This window comes from Solea solea, chromosome 2 (assembly GCF_958295425.1).
Source record: "Solea solea chromosome 2, fSolSol10.1, whole genome shotgun sequence".
NCBI classification, from domain to species: Eukaryota; Metazoa; Chordata; class Actinopteri; order Pleuronectiformes; family Soleidae; genus Solea; species Solea solea.
The window spans coordinates 6,021,953-6,045,791 of NC_081135.1; the positions used below are offsets into that span (position 1 = coordinate 6,021,953).

General features: G+C 41.0%; 2 protein-coding genes across 7 annotated transcripts in view; both read left to right on the forward strand.

The window, feature by feature from the left end:
* Positions 1 to 517: 517 nt before the first annotated feature.
* gtf3c3 (general transcription factor IIIC, polypeptide 3) lies at positions 518 to 10,406 on the forward strand. 2 transcript variants are annotated; one of them, XM_058623445.1, is made up of 19 exons: positions 518 to 670; positions 787 to 859; positions 1,890 to 2,263; positions 2,341 to 2,464; positions 2,562 to 2,753; positions 2,929 to 3,094; positions 3,357 to 3,504; positions 3,922 to 4,090; positions 4,412 to 4,521; positions 4,646 to 4,817; positions 4,922 to 5,124; positions 5,811 to 5,912; positions 6,051 to 6,183; positions 6,945 to 7,170; positions 7,468 to 7,522; positions 7,613 to 7,748; positions 9,193 to 9,317; positions 9,409 to 9,561; positions 9,758 to 10,406. In XM_058623445.1, exons 1-19 carry the CDS (start codon positions 578 to 580, stop codon positions 9,878 to 9,880), a joined length of 2,877 nt encoding a protein of 958 aa, XP_058479428.1. In that variant the 5' UTR covers positions 518 to 577; the 3' UTR covers positions 9,881 to 10,406. The 2 variants fall into 2 exon arrangements, with proteins under 2 accessions (XP_058479428.1, XP_058479429.1); XM_058623446.1 differs by having other exon boundaries at positions 4,421 to 4,521.
* Positions 10,407 to 10,814: 408 nt separating this feature from the next.
* Positions 10,815 to 23,839, forward strand: part of hecw2b (HECT, C2 and WW domain containing E3 ubiquitin protein ligase 2b) — a 32,857-nt gene continuing 19,832 nt past the window's right edge. For 3 of the 5 annotated variants that reach the window (XM_058617720.1, XM_058617728.1, XM_058617738.1), the window contains exons 1-2: positions 10,816 to 11,314; positions 20,159 to 21,366. In XM_058617720.1, coding sequence (XP_058473703.1) covers positions 20,964 to 21,366 — 403 coding nt within the window. In that variant the 5' untranslated portion in view covers positions 10,816 to 11,314; positions 20,159 to 20,963. Of the gene's footprint in view, positions 11,315 to 20,158; positions 21,367 to 23,839 lie in introns of all 5 variants that reach the window. The other 2 variants (XM_058617711.1, XM_058617734.1) reach the window with 1 other exon arrangement.

A 23,839-nucleotide genomic window follows, 5' to 3' on the forward strand; every position in this document is an offset into this window, starting at 1 on the left:
TTTGATGGTTGACATAATTGCCTATGAAAGTAAGCAAACATTCAGACTACCAGACACTTACTTCAAATATGTATTATGGTATTTTTTACTTTCAAATTATTATTATAATTATATATTATACTATTTCTCAGTGTTAACCGTGTATTGCAGTATTTTTTCACATATAAACACAGTGCAAGTAAATTTAACAGAGGAACTAGGTAGTTTTTCAGAAAATCTGATTGTTTTGGGTGATATACAGTGTATATTTACAGTAGTTTTGTCAGTGTATGGTTCCCAAAGTTCTGATGCAAGGCAGACATCTCTGACAAATGTCATAAAGCAGATATCAAGAATCTTTCAACATTCTTGTTGGCAGGGCATATGTACTGTATGTAATACAAGTCTTTTTACTTGAATTACGTTACGAAGATAAACGTATGACCATGGACGCATTGTTCATATGTGTAGTCTCATTCTTCACCACTAGATGTCGCTAAAATACTTTTGTATATGCCCGACCCGGAAGTGTAAGCGGGTCACTGGGCGGAAGTAGAAATGGTGTCGTTTTGAATAGCATGTTGTGATAAATGTAAACATGTCGGGCTTCAGCGCTGAACTCATTGACTACCTGGAGGGTAGAATCACTTTTGAGGAGTTTGACAAGAGAAGAGATGAGCGAAAGGAGAAGGTAAATCACAAACGGTATATCTTGTATATATTCACTGTTTGGGAGCAGAGCTGGACTTAAGTTAGCCTGCTGCTCAGGGTACATGCTGCCTCTGACAGTTCTGCTTCGTCCCTCAGGAGTGTGAAGTCACAGCTGAGGATGTGGAAGACAGTGCTCAGCCTTCCACCTCAAAAATCATCCCCAAGATAGGTACAGTATTTATTTGTCTAATCTGTGTGTGCGCGCGTGTGTGTGTGTGTGTGTGCGCGCGCGTGCGTGTAAGGGGCATCTGTAAACAAAAGACAGATGTATACTATGGAGTATTAGCATGATTATTTTAATAGCTCAAATAGCTCAATTTAGGGCTAAATGACTGTCTCTGGTATCATTTGCAACTGATTTGGTTACAGTTAAATTTCTTTTTCTATCATTAACTCATCTTTCAGTTATTCTCTCATTTAATCGTTTAGAATTCATATTTTTTAGTGATAGTAAATTTGTCCTCTGCATTTAACCAATCTTTAGTAGTGAACACACACAAGGCAGGGGGCAGCACTTATCTACACCCGGGGAGCAATGGGGGATTGGGAGCCTGGGAATTAACCAACGACCTTGGACCATTGGTGATAGGCTGCCATAAAACCACTGCGTTGGCCGGAAATCGAACCTGGGTCGGCCACTGCTTGGAAGGCAGCTATGCTAACCACTATACCACCAACTTATTAAGTGGGACTATAGAATCTTTCTCCAATAAACCAAATATGTTCAGTTTTACTGTATAAAACTAAAGAATCCAGAGAATATTAGAGTTCAAGAAGGTGAGATAACAGAACAAAACCAATGAATTGATTGTCAGATCAGCTGGCAATAAGTTTAGCTGTTGTTTGAGCCTTACAATAAAAATCTTTAGTGATTTTCTAATTGAATCTTTTTCAAATTTCATTTTGAAAACAATCCATTGTTCGCCCATTGATGAAAATTTCAAGCTGCTCTCATGCACTGGCATCAGACCCTCCTCCGCCTCACAGTCTGACTGTACACATTAATGTGATGTCAATGTGTTTGTGTGTAAGTGTGTGTGTTTGAGTGACAGCAAGGGAAAAATGAAATGAGAAAAGCTGAGTGAAACATGTGATTGGATCACTCAGGTCAGATGTCGAAACCAGGTATTGGGGTCAATATGTAAAAAAAGCAGAATAAATATAAAATAATCTTCTTTGAAACTGTCCCCTCTTATCAGAGGAGGGAGTCAGCCCAGGAGTCCAGTTGGCTTTTGCCTCCATACTGGGAGGAACACCACAACCACCATCATCTGGAGAGGAGGAAGAAGATGAGGAGGAGGAGGAGGAGGAAGAGGAGGAGGAGGAGGAGGAGGACAGCTTGAGTTATGTGGATGACGAAGATGATGAGGATTACAAGATGGAAGAGAAGGTGAGGGAAAAGAGAAATGAGTTGGAAGAGGGCCTGACAGAGACGAGGCACGGGCGAGGGGGCAGAAAGGGAAAAGGAGGGGGGAGGAGGAAGGAGACGGAGACGGAGACAGAGGATCCGACAGTGGGAGATGTGTTCGCGCTGGAGATGGAGCTGGATCGAGAAAACAAGAAGATGATGAAGGTGAGGAGGATTATGTTGAACAATTGTGTATCTCTGTATGATAATCTGCATCAGGTAATGAGTGTTTGTTTGTTCAGGAGCGACGCCATCGCAGTAAACTGCCTCGTGCTCTGAGAGGCCTCATGGGAGAAGCCAACATCCGCTACGCCAGAGGAGAGAAAGAGGATGCCATTTTAATGTGCATGGAGATCATCAGACAGGGTATGTACATTTATCTGACAGATGAAGATGTAATTCTTTGAAGAAGGACAATGTTCAAATCAATTGCTGTGTAACTAAAGTGCAACTACTCCTGCAGCTCCTCTGGCTTATGAGCCCTTCTCCACGTTGGCGATGATCTACGAGGATGAGGGTGACGTGGACAAAGCACTGCAGTTCAGTCTGATCGCGGCTCACCTTAACCCCTCAGACTGTGATGAGTGGATCAGACTGGCTGAGTTGTCACTGGAGCAGGACAACATCCGACAGGCCATTGTCTGCTACAGCAAAGGTCAAACTCCTGTCACTGGCTTTCACATGTTCTTTACTGTTTATTTCACTTCAGTTCATTTAATACTTTTAAGAACAACGTGTGCTTGTCATTTCTTTGGACATCTTAAAGGTCCAGTGTGTAAACCTTAAGGACATCTCATTAGATTGACAGTGCAAACTGCTTTGTTTGGCAGCCATCAAATATGACTCCACTAACGTGCGTTACCTGTGGGAGCGCTGCAGCCTTCAAATGCGCCTGGGCGAGCACAAGCAGTGCATGGATGGCTACCGCAGGATCCTGTCGCTGCTGCCTCAAGAGGACGGCGAGCACTTTATGCAGCTCTCCAAGGACATGGCCAAGTATGCGGTCACACGGCAACACACAGAGGGAGATGTAACAGTCATAGGACTGCAACTCTTGACACCCAATATATTTATTTTCTCATATTTTTTGAATTCGAGCAAAGAAACCAAGAAAATACTCACACATAAGCTGAAAAGATTATTTATCAAATGTTTTGTTAGTAATTGATTAAATAGGACAACACACACTTTGTCCTTACATTCAGAAACATTCATATTTTTATTAATATAAATATGTGTGTCTGTCTGTCCTGTGTAGGAGCTATTATGAAAGTAATGACATGCCTTCAGCTCTGAGTGTGATAGAGGACGCTCTGGCACGACACCCCACTCTGGTCAGTGATGATGTCATCAACATGGCAGCTGAGCTCTACATCTCCAGCCGCCAGTACAACAGAGCAATGCAGGTGAGTGTGTGTGTGAACTGAAGCAAGAACTTTCTTGTGTGATAAAGAGAAAGCAAGTAAAAGGCTGGTTTGTATCAGTGAATGCATAATGTACAAACTTGTGATGGAATGATATGAACTCACAATAAGTTTAAGTGTTCACTGAAAATAATGTTTCTTACCTGTGATGCATTAACAACAGTAACTACATAAAATGCCAATAATACATCCCTTTCCCTTCCACCATCCCTCCTGACATGTTTTTTTGCAATGTTTTTACATTGTATTATTTTCTAAAGGTTTTTGGTAAAATTAGTAAACTTTTTTATAACATTAATAATTCGTCTCTATTTGTGCCCATCCTCTAAAAGCTTATCAATATAAATGAAATTAAGGCCAAATTTTTAGTACAAGCATTGTGTGTGTATCTTTTCCAAGGTCTTGGTCGACTTTACTGGTATTACTTTGGTCAAGAATGACTCGAAATCGGACTCCACAGCACAGGCACAAGAGTCCGAAGTGGCAGAGAAGACGACTGAGCAGCAGAAGGGGAAGAATGAAGAAGGCACAAAAACTGCAGAGGAAGCAGCAGCAGGGGAGGAGAACAGTGAGTGGGGCACTCAGCAGATGTTATTTCCTCTCTATGACCCCACACTGACCTTTGATTTTGACTGATAATAACATAGCAGTCAAAAGAATGTTTTACTATTGCAAGAATACCCTATGATAAAGAAGTGTTTTAGATTTTTCTTGAGTATATGATTATTAAAGTCCAAGGTTGCTAAAGTGATTTATTTATCCATGTTATTGTGGAACTGTAGCTTGGGTAAACAGCCTGGTTGCCACAGAAACTGTAATCAGAGCTGGTGTTTTGGAAAACTCTGTATTAATGGGTGTATGTGTGTGTGTGTGTGTGTGTGTGTGTGTGTGTGTCAAGGCATAGTTGAAAGTGTACAGGTTCCAGACTCAGTCCCAGTGGACCTCAGAGCCAAGCTGATTATCTGCCTCATACACCTCCACTCTTACACGCCCCTGGAGGTAAACTGAACCTTCACAATAAAAGCACATATCGTATCATCACATGCATTATTAAAAATGTCTGACCTGAGAATCTTCATTCATTCCTAGCACTGAGTTTTAACCTCGTTCCACCCACTTATAGAACATGGTGCAAATGCTGATGGAGCAGAGTCCAGAGGAGATTGGCGACCTGTACCTGGACGTAGGTGAGGCCTACCTGGAGGAGGGCGAGTATATGTCTGCTCTGCCTCTGCTGTCTATGCTTGTCCTATCTGAGAAGTACAACCTGGCTGTGGTGTGGCTTCGACACGCAGGTAACATTCAAGCAATACATGCATCTTACAAATACGTTTGACTAAACATGAAGCTGAAAAACAGTGATGATTTATATTCCTTTCTCATCCTGCTGTCCTTGCAGAATGTCTGAAGGCGCTGGGCCAAATGGAGGCAGCAGCAGAAAGCTACACTAAGGTGGTAGAGATGGCTCCACAGCACCTGGAAGCCCGGCTCTCATTGGCCACCCTGCAGCAGCAGCTGGGCCGACCTGAGCGTGCTCTAAAGGCCCTGGAGTCCATGTATGACACCGACACACTGTCCCAGGACTCATCAGCTGCACAGAAGGCAATGATCTCAATATTTTTTTATGGGTCAACCACAGACTGTATATAAAAATGGAGTGGACGTAGTCGTCTGGCTTGAAAGGTGAAGCCCAGGAAGTAGGACTGAATTTGCAGTTACTCGCTAGAGGGCGGCTTTGCTGTATTCAAAAAGAATGCTTTAGGAAAATGAACCTACTTCACACTTGATTTATAACATCATTTACCATTTTCCTAATGAGTTAATGATCTCTTCTGATATTTTTAGGTCTATTTTGTAAATTATATTCCCATTTAGATAATACATGCTGAAATGAACAGGCACTAGTTAAAGTTCTTAAAAAATGTTATGCAACCAAAGACTTCCTCAAGTGTTATTGCTATATGTGAATTATGGGGTTTATGCAGTTAATATGCTTTCCTGCTCTTGATAACTACTGAAAGTTGCTTTACACTACAGTTTTCCTATTCACACCCATTCACTCACACATTCATACAGCACATCTATGTGCAGAGCTTTTTTTATTACCCATCTGTCATACTCATTCATACGTCGCTAACACAGCCATGAGGAGCAAGTTGGGGTAAAGTGTTTTGCTCAGGGACACATCAGCATTTAGACCAAAGGAGCTGGGTATGGAACCAATGACCTTCCGCTTCAAAGAGGACCCTCTGTGTACTAATTTGGCATATTTACTCCTGTGGTTGTAGGAACTGAAGCTGCTTTTACATCGTTCCACTTTGCTGAAAACTCAGGGACAAATCCAGGATTACTTGGATGCTATGATTGCTATGATTTCCATGCTGCTTAAGGTAACAAACACACACAATTTTAACACATTTATGTCAGGATCAGAGACTTTCCTGAGAATTTCTCAGGCAGTTGCGTCTTTTATTGACCCTGTTGCAATGCCCTTGACCTAAAGAAGTGTGTGTGTGTGTGTGTTCTAGGTGGCCATGCAGCGAGCTAGGGTGTGTGTACGCTCTGTAAACATGTCAGGTGTGAATCACCTGAGGCTCCTGTTGGCCCAAGATGCTCTGCCAGAAATTGCTGACCATGAAGCTGCGTATCTAGACAATACCGGTACGTGTATATAATGGATGAATCTGATTGAATGTTTGTGTGACTGTGAAGTCTGTGTGTATTATTTGCTTTCTGCAACCTGGTGAGCCGACTGGTGAACGGAGGCTGTAGTTGGCAGAAACGGCACGGAACAGTTGGTGGGGCATTGTTCACTGTCAGAACCTATGAACAGTTGCCATGTGTGGAGGAAATGCTGTTTGTTTCTTCCTTAAAGGAGGATATTTAAAGCTTTGCTTCACATAACTGATGACAAAGTCCTGAAGCTAACACACAGTGTGTTCTCAGACAGATTCCCTTTCACTATGAAATCAACTGGAAATTAAAGTGCTGTTAAAAGGTCTGAGATAACATTCCATGTTGTTGTGAAATTACACCTGGAGGATGAACTATAAAGAAACATGACTAATGTAATTTGAGTCTGATCATTTCTTTCATTGTGCAAGTTGGGAAATGTACAGTTTTCTTTTCTTTATGGAAAATGGGCACCAAAATCCAATGCCCAAAGTGTGTGATCATGTAAACCAAGACAAAAAAAAACTTTATATACTGTGAAATAAATGAGCAATTTACTCTGAGAACGGTTGATTGACTTATCAACTAGACATTGCAGCTCTGTTTTAAACACATGTCATTGAGGCATGTGTTTTGAAAATATTAATGTTTGAGCAGCCAGCTTTCCAGAGTGTGGGTACTTTCAGTTTTCATTGAGTTTGACACACTAATGTTTCAGTGACGATCTAATGTATTGTTTCTTTGACCAGGTAAAACCAACGTTCTGTCCAAAGAGGACTGGTGGCAGCTGCTGGTGAGCTGCGTACGTACCCTGGGTGAGGTGCACCGCTACGAGGAGGCTGACCTGCTGGTGGAGTCTGCCATGGAGTTTTACTCGTTTTATGACAACAAACCTAAGAGAAAGGAGCTGGAGTTCTTCGGGCTTTCTGCTACCATCCTGGACCACAACTATTACAAGGCCTACAACTACATTAGGTAGGTAGTATTGGAGGTGGTATATGTACAGTGCCTTGAGATAATGTATCTTATGATTTGGCGCTATACAAATAATTGAATTGAATATTGGTGTGGAGAATTTTAGGAGAGTTTTATTGGCAGACACTGAGCATAATACACATAAATATGTTTGTAAATGTGTACAATTGCTTTAAAATAAGGGAAGGAGGGAGTGGAGGAGTCATTTCATTTGCTCAAAGTTTACACTTTTTTGTTGAAATCGTCATGTCCAAACAGCAATCAATAAATTAATAAATTTCCCCCTCTGCTCAATAGATTAATGCTGATAGAAAATGTGGATCTGCCTCAGCTGTGGAACATTTTCAACCAGGTGAACCTCTTATTTTCTCTGCATAATTCTGACTTCTCACTGCCTATATGTGGACAACCCTTGCTCACACTTGTCTTTCATCTCCCATAGCTGACCATAACCTCTCATCACCAGCGGCACCATCGCTTCTGTCTGCGTATGATGTTGAAACACCCAGACAACCACGCCTTGTGTGTCCTCTGTGGACACAACGCCATGGTGTCGGGAAGCTTCAAACATGCGCTGGGTACAAAACACACACAATACAGCCAGTGGTTCTCAAACCTTTTATACCAAATTCCACCTGAGAAAATATTGAGCTCTCAAATGGCACTTTTCCACTACATGGTCCAACTTGACTCGCCTCGACACGACACAGTTATTTTGCTTTTCCGTTAGTGATAGTACCTGGTACGTGGTACTTTTTTAGTACTTGCTCTGATGAGGTTCAAAGCGAGCTGAGCCGATACTATGCCTGACGTCATCAGACTGCTGGCCACTGATCAATGGTCAGAGTGCCGTCACTGGAAGAGGAATGAGCAAGACATCTGATACAAGAATCAAACCAAACAATGCTGAACTGTAGATCAGTTCAAAAGACTTAAAACTCCTGAAAACGTGTGTTAATCTCCAACATTTAGCATGGAAATGTTTAAAATCTCAATATTTAACAGAGAAATCTGCTGTATTTAGCGATAGCACTGCTGAAAGCCGGTGATTGCAAACGGCGAGCCACATCACAACCCCTACCGCTGTATCTCAGTTCAGTGAGAGACAGAGTCTGTGCTCCCGTCATGCAGGAAGTACTGAATGATTCTGTGAACACGTATTTTTAATGAACTGATTCTAATGATTCAGTACACTGAAAAGTGTACGGCAGTTTCATGCAGCCGTGCTGTGATGACTCCGCGGTTGTTGAGGAGGTACTATATTGTAATGGAAAACCAACTGAGGCGAGGCGTGGTGTGGCGGGACCATGTAGTGGAAAAGCGGCAAAAATTAAATTGTTTCTTATTCTACGTACTGTAGCCAAAATTCCTCGGCTCTACTCCGATCACATACCCTGGTATATACAGTAGAACAATATTTCTGATTTTCCTCACAGTACCACCAGAGGAAGCTTGTGTACCACTGGTGGTACACTTGCCACAGTTTGAGAACCATGGCTCTAAACAGTACAGTTTTGTTCAGTTTACACAATTATGTACGTTTGTGTAGAAAAAGTTGTAAGGTTTACCAGAATAACCATTCCTCACTGTACTGTGGTGACCTGAGCTCTTTGGAAACACTGCTCACTCACTATTGGCTGTTCTACCTTAGAAGTCCTCCATTCCATGCATTTTTTTGATAATGCCTGTGCCTCAAGGCAGCCGGTGGTAACTGCACTGTTAACTGTCAACACCGTTTGTAAATCAGCTTACAGAGCATTAGGACTCATTGGGCAGTTACTATGTTTTTATCAGAGCTGCTCCTAATCTTATAAAGGTACTTTTCGCTGAATCCCCTCATATTGCTGAGTGTCTGGTTGTTTTATCTCAAAGACACTGCGTGGTGTTTGTGGCCAACCCAAGTTGGTTTAGTTACAAGAGTAAGATTTTCTTTTCTTATTTCAATAGCTACCTTTACTTCCATCTTATTCATTGAAAATATTTCATACACACTAATGTAACACATTCCTTGTGTATCCTTAGGCCAGTATGTTCAGGCCTTCCAGAGTCACCCCAGCAACCCGCTGCACAGCCTTTGTGTGGGTCTCACCTTTTTCCACATGGCATCACAGAAATATGTGGCAAAACGACATATCCTGGTCCTGCAGGTATACTGTTGGTTTAAACGCTCATTTTGTAAAAAAAAAAAAAAATTGCATATTGTTTGTACATTATAACCTAATGTGTGTTTTTTTTCAGGGTTTCTCCTTCCTGTGGCGGTACATTGAGCTGCGAGGAGAGGGTCAGGAGAGCATGTACAATCTGGGCAGAGCACTGCATCAGATGGGCCTCACTCATTTGGCAATACATTACTACCAGAAGGCACTAACACTGCCTGTACCGAAACTGGAGGTAAATACAGAAAAGGACACTGTCAAACCTATTTATTCATGTTTATTCCCACTCAACAAGAACATTATTAGGCACACCATGTTAGTCGCGATTCTGCATTTGCATGACTGTGGACGCTGGATAATTCCCATGCGTTCTCTTTTTCACATAATATCCTCTTTTCGTCTGTCCCTCTCACCACCCATCCTGCCTGCAGGGTGTGGCTGATGACCAGGTGGATCTGAGGCGGGAGATCGCCTTCAACCTGTCACTCATCTACCAAGCGAGTGGGAACACAGAGATGACTCGACAACTCATGAACACTTACTGTGTAGTTTGAACATGCACTCAAATGCATCTATATAAATGTAAGATGGAGACTCAGGTTTCCTGCACTGAAAAAATATGGAGGACAAAGAACTAGTCATTCATAAAACACACTGAAATAAAAAAAACACAATTTCTGCATTTATTTATTTACAAATGTCTACATTTTACTGTTATTTCATCACAGTTTTCACACTGTCATTGTCTTTGGTGGTTCCAGCTTTATTGTAAATCACAATTGTGCACAGAAAAAAAAAATTTCTTCTTTATTTTTTTTTGTCCTCCATACACTGCCTTGTTATGATATGTATATTACATTAGTCAAGCAGTGACATTACATAATAATTCTTATGTATACATGTGTACAGCTTGTGATACTCCAAAATGAATGTAGACACCATTTGTTGTTTTTATAACAAATATAGACAAACAAATCATCAACCTTCTATGTTGTCAACATCCTCGAAGTTGACCTGTGGTAATGTATTTGTTTTTTAAAGACTTGTATTTTTGTTTATTAAATATTTTCTGGAAAATTGCTTAGTATCCTCCATGTGGATTTGTACGTGCCTTTAATTGTTGAAATACATTTGTTTTGGTTACCAAAGCCTAAGTAGTAAATACAGGATTTGATAAACTACAGTTTTGCATGTATTTATATATACTGTTTATCAGTTATTCCCATAGATTGAGTCAGGACTGACCGATTGTGCTTGGGAAATAATCATTTTGGGACGAAAAATAAATTTGAAGAATGTTTTTTAACAGCCCTTTACTAAATAATTATGTGTGTATTTTAAATAATGTGCATCCATAAAACATAGCTCGTAGAAACGACTAGTTTATTTCAACAGTGTGTATTTACCCTCCAAGTGAATTGAAACCATTCATAGAATTGAGTGTGTTTGCTTGTGGGGGGGCTTGAGTACTTGAGTGGACACAGTAGTGTGGACAAGCGCGGCCGAACGCTGTTATTTTGTCGCTGGACTCAACAAGGCTAAACCCTTTGAGCCCGTAAATTCATGTCAATGTAACAAGTATACGAGTTAAATCACAGTGCGGCCGGTGGGTTTAATTTCTCTCCGGGAGGAAAAGTGTGTGAAGCAGCGGAAACGGGGAGGCGGATGTAAAGCGGTGCAGCCAAATAAATAAGATATGAACTCGTCTTTCTCCACAGTCACGGAGGATCACGCGACGCTGCTAAGACATGTATGACCAACTGGACTTTTATTTTTAGCGGAAAGCAAACGTTCTTAGCAGCGGGGCGTCGCTTTGAGCGGAGGCTGGATTACGGAAAGCACACGGGCTCAGGAGGGCCGAATTCCGCTTGGACGCTGATGAAGGGTCGCTGGCGTTCGGACCGTAGGGAGGTCCGTCGTCCATGATTGAGCTTCTTGTTCGGGGGTATTTTGGCATGAAGGCGGTGTCCTGAGCCTCCGTTTCATAGGTAAGCGCTACCCGAGCTGGGGCTGTAAACACACTGTTCTACTGTGTATTTATGTACATGTCGTGTGGCGCTGCCAGCCTTGTTTATCACCATCACTGCCTTCATTGACGTATTTCATGTTTTCAAGCACAGGGTGTCTGTGTACATTATGCTATGCTGCTAATGTTTTAATGTGTTTGAAGCAGCAACAGAAAAAAACGAAGGCACAATAACAACAACGTCAAAGTAAAAGCTCTGAGCCTTTCAAAATGAAATGGAACATTGTAGACCTGGACGAAAAACGCGTCCCTAACGACGATATAACCGGATAGCGGTAATAATCGCGATACTTGACAAATAATTGTAAGGGTAAAGTTGAAGAAAGCAGTTAATTGTGGGTTAGTTGAGCTGCTACATTGGCATAAAGTGGCCAAACTGTAATAATACAAATAAGGTAAAACGTTCACAGTGATTATACTGTATGTGTTATATATTGTATTCTATCAGGTTACCTTCTCAATTCATTTATTAGTTTTCTTATTCAGAAATAGCAAAACAAATGTGAAAAATGTTAGACATAAATATTAAAAATGAAAAAAAAAAGATCTGTCTACATCCAAAAAATGTTTCCCAAAATTTAAAATACACACAGATATTCAGTCATGCAAGAGCTAAAGAAATTGGTATTTAAGAAGGTAACGTCACAGAACGTATTTGTATCCTATTAAAAAACTTTCAAATTGATTACCATAATCATTGGCATTTAATTTTGTATTTTTTACTGATTGGTAATCAGTTAATCATTGTAGCCCTAGATTGCAAAATGCATAAAACAATGAAGTAACACTGAACCTTTGTTGCATCGCTACATTGTGAGTATCTTTGTTGTTGAATTATTTGCCAACCCTAGAAAATTACACTCACACACAAAGTGAGGATAGTCAGTAAATCTAATCAGAGCTGTTAGTTTCCCAGAATAGCAAAACAGCTCATCCTCTCTTTCCTCCCTGACAACGTCATGAATGAGCTGACCCCAATTGTAATATAGCAATAATACTAATACTAATAATGATTATAAAGCATCCAGTGTTGGTAAACTATAGATGTATTGTATTGTATTGATTTGTTGGCATGTGTGAACTCCTCCTTGCACATTTCCCTCAGGTCTGTGACTAACAATTGAGATGTGCACACCCTCCACATGCATGTGTGTTGGGTCAGGTAAACCACCAGCTTTATTTTGAAAATGGACAGGATGTGACATATTGCTCAGTTTTTTTTTGACAAGATTAATGTAGGAAGGATACCATTTGTCCTCTTCACCAGTGGTATTAGACAGCATGGCAGGGCTCCTGTGTCTTACTGAATGATGCCTCAGCTTCAGCAGGACAACACATGGGTCCAGCTGAGTCTATTGGCTTGCTGCATCTTGGCATTATACACCAATGCAAGGGAGATTCTGAAGCTTGTTCTCGACTAATTTAATTTCAATTTCATCCATTTATAGGATCTCTAGGGCTGCACAGTTAATCACAAGACAATTGAAATTGCAGAAGCCACATCGTAAGACACTGCAATAGTTTGATAAAGATAAAATGTGTGTCATAACAGCACTATGATGGAATTATGCAGTACTACATGATGTTTTTCCATAAATGTGTTTAAATGCAAAAATAATACGTTTTACCAATTATCAATTACATCTCAATTGCAACGTTTGTCAAATTTGTCGCAACACTATTTCCTTACAATGTTGTGCAGGTCTAGTTTTCTCTAGGCCTTATGAATTCAACTCTACTCATTCTGATTTGCAACTGAGAGCCAAAGACCTTTTTCATTTGCTGTTGGATAGAACTGGCAGCCTTAAGTGACCTCACCAATTCCTCCATATGCTACTGTTACATTAAGTCAAAGCCTCCATTGCCCACTGACTTCCTAATGTGTGGTTTAAAATAAAGATGTAGGAGCTTGTCCTTCACATACAGTCTTACCCACAACTGTCAGAGTGTGGCCACATCGGAGCAGAATTTTACCTCCCTGATACATGACACTTAACATCCACTTCTTTCGTCGACTGAATGATAGGAATTCAAAGGTAACTTAATCGGTTTGGGGAGACTCTTTTTTTAGCTTTGGGGAAATCTGCCATGTGACAAGACAATTTGACCCATGACATGACAGTTTATAGATTTTGGAAGTAGCAAACTTTCCCTTTCTGTAGAAAGTTTGCTACTAACATTGGTAACAACTGCCTATGCTGCAAAGAAACCGAAGAAAATGTAAAAATAGTCTGTAAAAAAAGAGACTGATAATAAATGCAATAAAACATGTGTCATGGACGGAGCCTCACAAAAATCAGGTCATCTGTTGTGAATGAAGTGCATATGTCTGACTGTCACGGTGGTTGTAGCCTTTATTTATGGTTATTGTTTTGTCCAGGAAGCCCAGTGTTTCCCAATCCTGGTCTTTGGGGGCCCCTGCCCTGCATGTTTTAAATGTTGCTCCAAAACACCTGATTCAAATAGACAGCTCGTCATCAAGCTCTGCAAAAACCTGACAACAACCCACTTATTTGAATCAGGTGTGTTGGAGCAGGGAAACATTTAAAACATGCAGGGCAGGGGTCCCCGAGGACCATGATTGGGAAACAATGTACTAGCCTCATGAACACTCACTCATGCACGGATTCCCAAGTCACACACCTTATAAGGACATCAGTTCTTCTGAATTAACTATTGTTAATTTATAAACACTGACAACTACTTTCATAATTCAACCATGAAGGTTTATTTTGAGTTGTTTTGGAGGCCCATGGATAGCTTTGATAGCCTGTGTGTTGTTGTCAGTGTCCTTTGGTAAATAGCAAAACCCCATTTTAAACAGAAACACGGTTTTTACTTATTATACATCTATTTATCAAATGTTAACCCTATTTTACCTAATTACAGGTCACGTTAGTTGTAATTTATGTCTCCTCTACCGCAATAGTTTCAATGCATAAATTGTAATTTCTGCCTCTAGGGGTGTCTCATTCAAAACAACAAAAAATACTAAGTTTAATGACATTGGTACGCAGTGGGGAAATCATTGGAAACTTTGTCAACAACACACTGGCTAACTAGTAGTACTAAACATTTCCCTCCTCACTCTGATGTTTTGAGGGGGTTACATTAACACAACCACCCACTGAGTCTGTTACCTTGAATAGAAATATGGATGGGTGAGCCTTTTGTTAAGTGGCACAGATTTGCTTGTCCCCACTGGCAGCCATGTTTTTACCGGGAGCATGCCTGCCTCAATACCACTGCTTCTTAGTACAAGGAGAGCGTATCGAGTACATTCAGCTTTATATAAGTGACAGATGAGTCCAGCCCTTATTTTTTGCAGTCAACTCTGACAAATAGTGTTTTTTTTCCCACAGTGTGTAAAATGTACTCAGCTTGCGGAAGTCTAACTGTCAGGTCTTTGGTCTGCACAGTGTTAGATGTGATATTTACGCACACACTGAACTGGCACAGAGAAATGTGATGGCTGTGTTGAGGACAGGAAGCTGTCGCCTCATTGTTTTCCAAACACGCTGCAGTTATTTCAGGACCATGTGTGTGAGAGATAGAGCTCCAATCTCAAAAGTTGGCTTTTGCACAAACCTTTACCACTATTATGCAATGCAATTACACTTAATTGACCTTTGTCGTGAGAATCCACACAGCACCCAACCAGAAATCCTGTAAGTCAGCAGAGCAGCAGTAAAGGGGACAGTGTGTATTTTTCCCCCATGTCTGACTGTGTCCGCCTCTTCTGTGTTGCCACAAAGTCTGGCGACTTTTAAAGAGATAGCTCAGGTTTTTCTAGTGTGGTTGTTTGGGATATAGTCAGCACTGACTGCCCTGTATCCACTCCCTCTGTCAAGAACAAGATCTAGCTAAAGGGGACAGTAAAAAAAGTAAAATTAGATTTTAGGTCCTTAACAAAAGGCTCACCTAGACATAATTGTGTCACCTAAAGTCTGTGCTTTGTTATATGTTTGCCTCTTTATTGTTTAAACTGCTCACCCCCTCACCAAAGTCTGCAGAGAATACCAGTAATTTTACATCATACATACATATTTGAACTCTTTCATTAAGATTTAATAAAGTGACACCAGTAGTCGACCAGTAGTTCCAGTTTTCCTGTGAGCTACAAACAAGCATTTTTGCTATGGACTTTGGTGCGGTTTACAAACTTGTGTTTCCAGTCAGAAAAGCCTGTCTAAAGAAGTGATAAAGCATCAAACATATTTTTAAGATAGATTAGACATAAGGAGGCATATATTTTCCCAAGCAAGCCTTAGAAATACATTTTTGTCCCTGCCATGTTTTCAGAAAGAAAGCATCTGTATCTCAGGGTAAGGGCACACACAGTGCAGTCTGTAATGACTGTTTGCTAGTACCTAATACAACAACACCTGAAAAACATAAATGATCCATTTAATTGACTTCTTATACCATAGCTCAACCATATGATTTAATAGCAGATGGAATGCTGTAGTGTTTTCCTCTTAACATCTAAATCTTGCTTCATGCAGTGCTCAAACTCTTGCACTTGCATAATTCAGTTATGTAGCCTGCACTGAAGAATGCCAGCATTATTTTGATCTCAGCAGTGAAGTTTGGACTCCTCCTGTCCAACCCACAAATGTTAGGTTTTTTATAGGAAACACTTGTGAATGTGAATGGGCTCTTGCGCATCATTCCTTTGTCTTAATGTTGGATGAGAGCAGCACCAAATCAAATACAGGTTCTGTGCGCAGATTTGCAATGCATTACTGCCTGGGCGTGTAGCACCCACAGCACTGCTTTCTGACGGTGTACTGATGTCAGTGCCTGGGTCTGTTTTCACCAGGCTGAGTGTATATTTAGTCTCAAAATCTCACCGTTTATAAATAACCAGCAGACTTGAAGCTGCTGGTGGAGGAAAGATATTTTTTCCCAGTATCTCACACAGTCAAGTTAAACTACAGTCTGAAGCAGATAAACCGGCTTGGAGATTATAAAAGGTAGATATAACACAAATTCTTAAAGAGGTAACTATTTTGTCCCTTATTTAGTAAGTTTCAGTTGCACCAGTGGATCAACAATTCCTATGCCCTCAAGCCATCAGGTCTTTGAACTACAGATTCCAAGTGGTAGAGGTGAGCAGCACAGCAGTTCTTACATGCAGTCATAAATGTATCATATCAAATCCCTATCTTGTGTGAGGGAGACAAGGTGAGAAAGACTTTTTGCTGTAATGCTGCCCCCCAGCAACAGCTCCCTGAGTAGGAGAGCCAACCTGGTGTTTGAAAAATCCATGACAGAGTAAGTCATGCTAGGCTCTCTTTCCCTGGGTGAAAGATTTTCACAACCCTGTGGTTAAGTAGTGGTGGAGCATTCTGGATCATTATCTTATCAGACACATGAGCAATTACAAGCTCCTGTCGTCCAATTCAATTAGCTGTAATTGAATTCGAAGGCTTCCGCTGAGTAAATGTCGTCTGTTGTCGTGAGTCCTTCTAATAAGGAGCAGAAACATTTATTTGTTAATCGTGACGACAAATTGCATTTGCAAACGGGTCTGGAAACTCTCAGTTTATTTTCAATGTCTTAGGTACATTATTAGCTGTCACGTCCAATTAGAGCAATGAAAAATGAAAACGGAATACAGGGTGCGGTTTGTTGTTTTTTGGGGAAAAGTATTTTGTTAAGGAATTTAACAGAGGTCTTCTTTACCTATGTGACATAAACCTTTAAAATAAGGCAGCAATAGACCAGTAGCTCCTGTGTTCCCACAAGGACTGTGGTGCAGGAAAATGGGCATTTAATTTTACAATACATTTCCAGTCAAAAAAGACATATTGGCGAGATAAAGCGACAAACATGTTCTTAAGATATCGTAGACTTAAACAACATAGGCAAAGATATATCTATATGAGGTGAGCCTAAAATGAGTTTTTAAAAGTGAGAGAGAGCCTCCGTGTCTGGTTTTCAGAGCAGGAGGAAGCTGTGCAGTCAGTGCTGATTCTGCGCCAGGACCTCAGCCACATTTTGAAACAAAGAAGTATCCCTTTAACTTGCAGATGTGTTGATTCTAAATGTGTTGGACAGCTGGGAGGGGACATAGCTGCAGAGGGAGCTGGTAGCTGCAGATTGAAACCTTGTGCTAATGCAATGGATTAGAGAAGATATTCTATCAACAGTAAATCCTCCTATTCTCTTTTTTAATCCTGATGCTGGATCAAGGACACTTACGTCCTTAGAGCTCCGTGTGTCTGTGTGTTTTTGTGTGTGTGTGTGTGTGTGTGCATGCTTGTGTAGCAGGGTTTTGTGATATTTAATTCAATTTCATTTGTACATTATATATACATATACAACATACATTATCTCAAGGCACTGTACATACAGTAGTAAGGCAGACACCTTAACATGTTATAGAGAGCAGAGAAGAGGAGAGAAGAGAGAAATTGAAAGAGGGATGTGAGGTAGAGACAGAAGAAATAGACCAGCACCAGATATATAACAGCATAACAGTGTTCAGCGTTGTGTGTGTGTGCTGGACTTCCTTAGGTGTTTTTTTGTGAAGGGAGTGGAAACTGTCAGCTTTATGTGTGTGTGTGTGTGTGTGTGTGTGTGTGTGTGTGTGTGTGTGTGTTTTAATTGTGCATGCCACACATGAAGCATTGGGTTCTATCCTGAGCTGTAAATATTTAACCCAGAATGGTTGGAGCCGACAGAAAGGCTAAATTTAAACTTGTGAATACTGAAAAATGAAGTCTGGATATCTGCTGAGGCTGCAGATGCCGAGAAATCCACTGAGCCAACTAACAGTGCATGCCGGTGGTGGTGTGTGGAATGTTTTCTTCACACACTTTGGCCCCCTTCTACTACATCCATACTACTATATTTTCATTTGAAAACAGTATTTTTAGATAAGAATGATCTGCGTCCTAAAGACGCACAGAGATATGCCAAGAACCAGAGCGAAATGGCCAAATTCTTGTTAAAATGTTAAAATATTCCAAAACAGTCAGTTTAGATATTATAAAAGGATCGTTAAAGAGCGGGTTTTGCATCTAAATGAAATTGAAGAAGCCATGTCGCAAAATGCATGAACACTTTAAAGATCTATATTGAATATTTGTTATATCGATGCTGGGCTATACATTGTTATTGAATTACTGCCCAGCCCATAAACTGATCCGTCATTTTCAGAACAAATTTAGGGAAAAACCTGAGAAGATAAAGATGAATGTGGCCCGAAGCTAAGAAGTAGCCAGTATTACTGTGGCGTTCCTAATTAAGTGCTGAGTGAGTGTTCACTCTCTCCTTCCTTGCTGTTGTCTATACACCTCTCTCTGTCACCAGCACACTTCTCATTTAAGTTCGAGGCCTCTGGGGACAGAGTCTGGATTTGAGTGTGCATCCATTCAGGGAGGAGAGAAAGGAGGAGAAGAAGGAGGAGTTAGATGTGCAGCAGATACACGTGACTGATCCTGAAGCTGGGACATGGTTTGGCGTAACCATCTCTCACCATAGCAACGTGTGTGTGTGTGTGTGTGAGAGAGAGAGAGAGAGAGAGAGTGTAAATTAAAGAAAGGAGGAAAGAGAGAAAACGATAAGTGGTCTGTGTGTGTTCAGGAAAGGTCAAAAGGAAATGGTTTGCTTTCTGTCCACTCATGAAGTGAAATTGAACATGGTGACCTTTTCCACTGTTACTGAGCTACAGCTTTCTACCTGTAGATCCTGCCACTGTTCTATTTCTATTTTTTTATAAATTTTATTTTAATATGACACAAATGTACTTCTTAATTAACATTGAGCACTCTGAAATCAAATGAAAATACATTTGTATATATGTGAAGTAAGGAACATCTTCCCTGTTGGGCCAAGAGAGCCATTATATTCCCTTTTAAGTGGCCATTTTGGGTTTACTACCCTCTTAGGCGCCTAAATCCAACTAAAACAATGTGGAAGCTTTTCTTCCAGGAATTATTTCTTAAAAAGTCTGTAGAAAACTGAGAAGAAATTCCTCTTTTTCGCCACATCTGCTTTGAATCAATTGCAAAAACATCTTAATTTGAGAGAGTTGGTCTCACTGGATGCTTTTACAATATTTTAAAACAACTTGGATGGTGGTAAATCTGTCTGTAGATAGATGGTCAATTTGATTCAAATTGCACTGTTTGATTGCTGATCTTTTATACTGAATATTTATGATTCTGTACTTTCTTCCTTTAGATTAATATTTTATATATTTAATGAATATCTATCTCTGCCAAGGAGATTATGTTTTTGACTTTCTGTTTGTCTGTCTTCCAGCAGCATAATTCAAAAAGAAAAGGACAGCTATGCAAGACAGGAAGGTTTAATGACTCTCTGGGAAACTGAGTGACTTTGGCAGATGTTTGCACTCCCTGAATTTATGTTTTTTATTTATGTATTTTATGATTCAGTAGTTTAATATTTGTCTGTTCTTCTGTCTGTCTGTTACATGTACTTCTTGTCTTGGTCAGGACCATCTTGTTAAAGATCTCTTGTAAGAGACTCCTGGTTGAATTTAGGTTGTAACAATAATAATAATAATAACAACAATTAGCTAATAACTTTAAATAAACTTTAAATGGCTGCACTGTAATTCATGAAAATGAGGAAAGACAGCAGATATTGTATTTTTGGTAGTTATGATCATGTTTGCAGTAGTTCTTAGCTGACTCTCAGGGTTAGAGAAAACACAACAAAGGAAGGATACTGAAATGCTGTGTCAAAATACAGCCCTTTGTTGTGTCTTAATTGAGTTAAATTACTGTTTCCTTCAAGCTCTTTTTTCTCTCTCTTTTTGTCTCCACTATAGGTCCAGCCTTTGTCCTACCTTTGGATTGTAGGACCGCTCTATAAACACCCCCTCCATCCTGGACAGACCTGGAAGGATCACCTTTTTATCTCTGTCCTCATCTGTCCTTCTCTTCCCACCTTTTTCTGATCATGGCTCAGTGTGTGATTTGGAGAGTCCTGTAGTGTCCAGGAGAGAGGCGTCCTTCTGCTTTTGACACCCCTGGGTTTGTCAAAATGGACAGGTGTGGCACGGCGTGCAGAGGGTTAAATGTAAAGCGACGACATTCGCAGCAGAGATGTATTATGAATGATAGATGGGAGAAAATCAAAACTTTGTCAATGCACCTTGAGTGATGACGAGTAAAGCCTGGAAACATTGAAGTGCCTCCCCCCCAGAACAAATGCCAGCAGAAATGTGCTGTGACAAGCTCGAGCTCAGACTGTTGCACCAGCAGTAGCTTGTTATCACTCTCCACTGCCATCTGTTTCTCCATCCTTTTTTCTTCTCTTTGCCTTTAGTGCTTCTTTCATTTTACGGATGGTACTTCTCAGCTAAAAGGTCTGACTGCCCCTCCCCCACTTATTCCCCTTGTCTCTTTTCTTCCTTTGGCGCCTACCTTGGTTCAACCATTCGACCCTCCCTTGCAACAGCTGTCCTCCCCCCTCGCCCCCGCCCCCAGCCATCCTCCCCTTCCACCTCCACCTTCTCTGCCCCGTCCTCTCCTCACCATTTCCATTATCATAACCACCACCACCACCACCACCACCAACTTTCATCCTCCCCCCCTCCCTTTCCAGCCACCTCCCCCTCCACTTTGGGAACCATGGCGACAGCAGCCACAACCTCGAGCTCTTCTTCCTCCCCACCGTCATCATCGGCGGTGAACAGCAGTGCCCGGGAGCACCTGCTGGCGGTGCGCCGGCGCACCCCGCACACCCGGCCATACACGATCGGGCCTGACAACCTCTGCAGCTTGTCAGTGCACGGTGCAGTCAGTGGCTCCGCCTCCAGCTCCTCCTCCATGATGTCATCAGGTGTGCAACCAGAGGGGGCAGGTTTGGGACTCCAACGGGCCAATAGTGACACAGACCTGGTGACTTCAGATAGCCGCTCATCACTCACAGCGTCTACGTACCAGCTGACTCTTGGTCATGGCCACCTGGTTATTTCCTGGGACATCAAGGAGGAAGTGGATGCCACAGACTGGATCGGCCTTTACCACATTGGTGAGCAAACCAGAATCAACTCCCTCACTTTTATATCTCAGACTCTGTTTCCCAAATACTTGGTCAGATGGGTGGCAAGAGATTTTTTTGGGGGGTCCCGGATTGAATTTGTAGAATTTTCCCAACCTTTTAGTTGAGATTTTATATGTATATTAATTAAATAACAAGTGTCTAATTAAGCACCAATTTACTCTTGTCAATGTTTACCAACATGGCTCCCCATATAGAAAATTTGGTTAGGGTTGGTCTAGAACATTGGTCTAAACAAAAGCTGAGGAGTTTAGTGATCTAAGTTCTCCATCTCTGCACAGGTCTTGAAGCTCTGTGATGCCGAGTTCACTCTACGCAATGTTAAAGTCATAGAATCACTGTTCACTTCACACAGTGAAATATTGGGACCAAAATTCTTTTCACAAATATGATGACCAGGTTTTTTTAAATCATTAGGTACCAGGTATAAGGTGGTGTACAGTAGGCATTCAAGTGGCCACTCAGAAAAGGCTCTCCTAATAAAATCTATCTTAATAATATGTTTGCCAAATTATCTCGCTATTGCACTGCATTTTCTGTCTAGAAAGTAAAGTTTGTGATGCTTGGTAAACCTCTCCCTCCCTTGCACTAAAGTTCCCGGCACACAGGTGTCGTTAATTCACTGCTGTCTCCGTCATATTTCTTTTTTATACTTAGGTGTTTAAAAAAAGTGGCTAAATGTGTTTTTGTCACTAAGCCTGTCTGGCACAAAGGGTGTGCAGAGCACCGTCAGTTGATGATGTGTCAGTATATTATTCAACCACACTTTAGACAAACCTGAACTCTCCCTATAATTTCACTCCACTTCCTTGTCTGAAAATTGATGGGGATGCAGATGCTTTAATACCCCAAACACAACTCTGCTTAGCTTCCCTGTAACATTACAGCACAGCCAGCTCGTGAAAAGGTATCCATTATGCTGCTGTCATTGCAGCCTCCTCCCAGTCTGTCCACATAGTGTTCATCCAACATCGTAAGAAGAAATGAAAAAAATACCATAGGATAGGATAGGATTTCATAGCACCACTGAAGAGGTTGTGACTTGTAAGATATCTCCTCAAGGTTAGAGCATTACAGCACAGCACTCCTCTGCTGCTACATTAACTGACTAATGGATTGTGTGTGTGTTCTAGAAAAGGATGGTTAGAGAATGGGAGTAGGATTTCCTGATGAAAAATGGTGATGCTGACTCAGCCTCAGTAGCATTTAAGGGCAGTATGTTATCGTATAGCTCATATTACAGTCTGCCTCTCTCTCTGTTTCTCACACACAACGCAGATAATACATTGATACATCTGTTCACACACATATGGAATCAAAAACAAATCGAATGCAATATCTACACAACAAACTTTTATTTTGGTACTGCAGTGAGTGGTTGAAATGGAGAAATGTCCTCATTCACTTATGAAATCTCTACGTTTCCATCCCATATCATGAAATGACAAAACATTAATAATTCAATAGGGTTTAGGTCTGTTCTAACACTACACTTGGCCTGTAAAAAGAGGTGCAAAATCTGATATGACTTGTGTTGATTATCCGATGATGAATAAATAAAGCCTTTACCGGGCAGAAGAAAGTCACACAGAAGATGTTATATTTAGGACAGATGATTTCACAGCTTAACCAATTTAAAGAGATAGTGTGGTTGTTTTATAGTGTGTTTAAGAGGTACTGACACAGTAATCGCTGACTGCTGTGCTCAGACACATAGGGAGAAACATGGCTGCTTGCTGCCTGTGGGATTACAAGCACAGAGATTTAGCCACTTTACAAAAGACTCGCTTTATAAAATCTATGCCTGTTTAAGATTATTGTTGCTGGTTGTTTAGTCAGCCCGTTTACAGGAAACTAAAGTTACTCTCAGCGCACATTTAGATGAATGTAAGGTGTTGAATATGTGTCCATACTTCATAAACAACACCATTTTTTTTTTATATTTTAACTTAGTTACAGATATTCTCTCTTCTTCTGGCATTTATTCTTAAGCCTGTCTCTGCAGACACAGACTGTGCTGTACTCAACATGCTGTAGGTGTGAAAGAGCAGCTTTCCGAGACCAGTGAAACACACACCATTTCACAAAAGCCAACATGAGTGATTATGGTTTGTGCAGAAGAGAATGAGTGCCTGTGCGCAATCCCTTTATGAGACCGAGAAAGACAGAGGGAGAAGTGAAAGATGATCTCTCTATCCCTCCAACCTCTCTATGGTATTGATCCAGGCAGAGGGGATTTCTTTGGTTATATCCCCAGAGATGAGCACTGTTTCCAGCCTGGCTGTTGGCCATGTTCCCCTGGAGCCACCTGAGCTCCATAACCTCACACTGCTGTTTGGCCTGTATACAACATATAGTATGTTTGTATGTCACACTTCTCAGACCAAAGTGTGTTTATATCTTTGGAACATTACAGGGTTATCAGGTCAGAGAAGGGTATGTG

What these genes read in the sequence shown, in the direction of transcription:
- gtf3c3 (XM_058623445.1), top strand. Translation starts at nt 578, where the DNA reads ATGTCGGGCTTCAGCGCTGAACTCATTGACTACCTGGAGGGTAGAATC. An exon ending in CATTGTCTGCTACAGCAAAG is followed by an intron (nt 2,754 to 2,928) that starts GTCAAACTCCTG and finishes TTTGTTTGGCAG; the next exon opens with CCATCAAATATGACTCCACT. An exon ending in ACTCATCAGCTGCACAGAAG is followed by an intron (nt 5,125 to 5,810) that starts GCAATGATCTCA and finishes CTGTGGTTGTAG; the next exon opens with GAACTGAAGCTGCTTTTACA.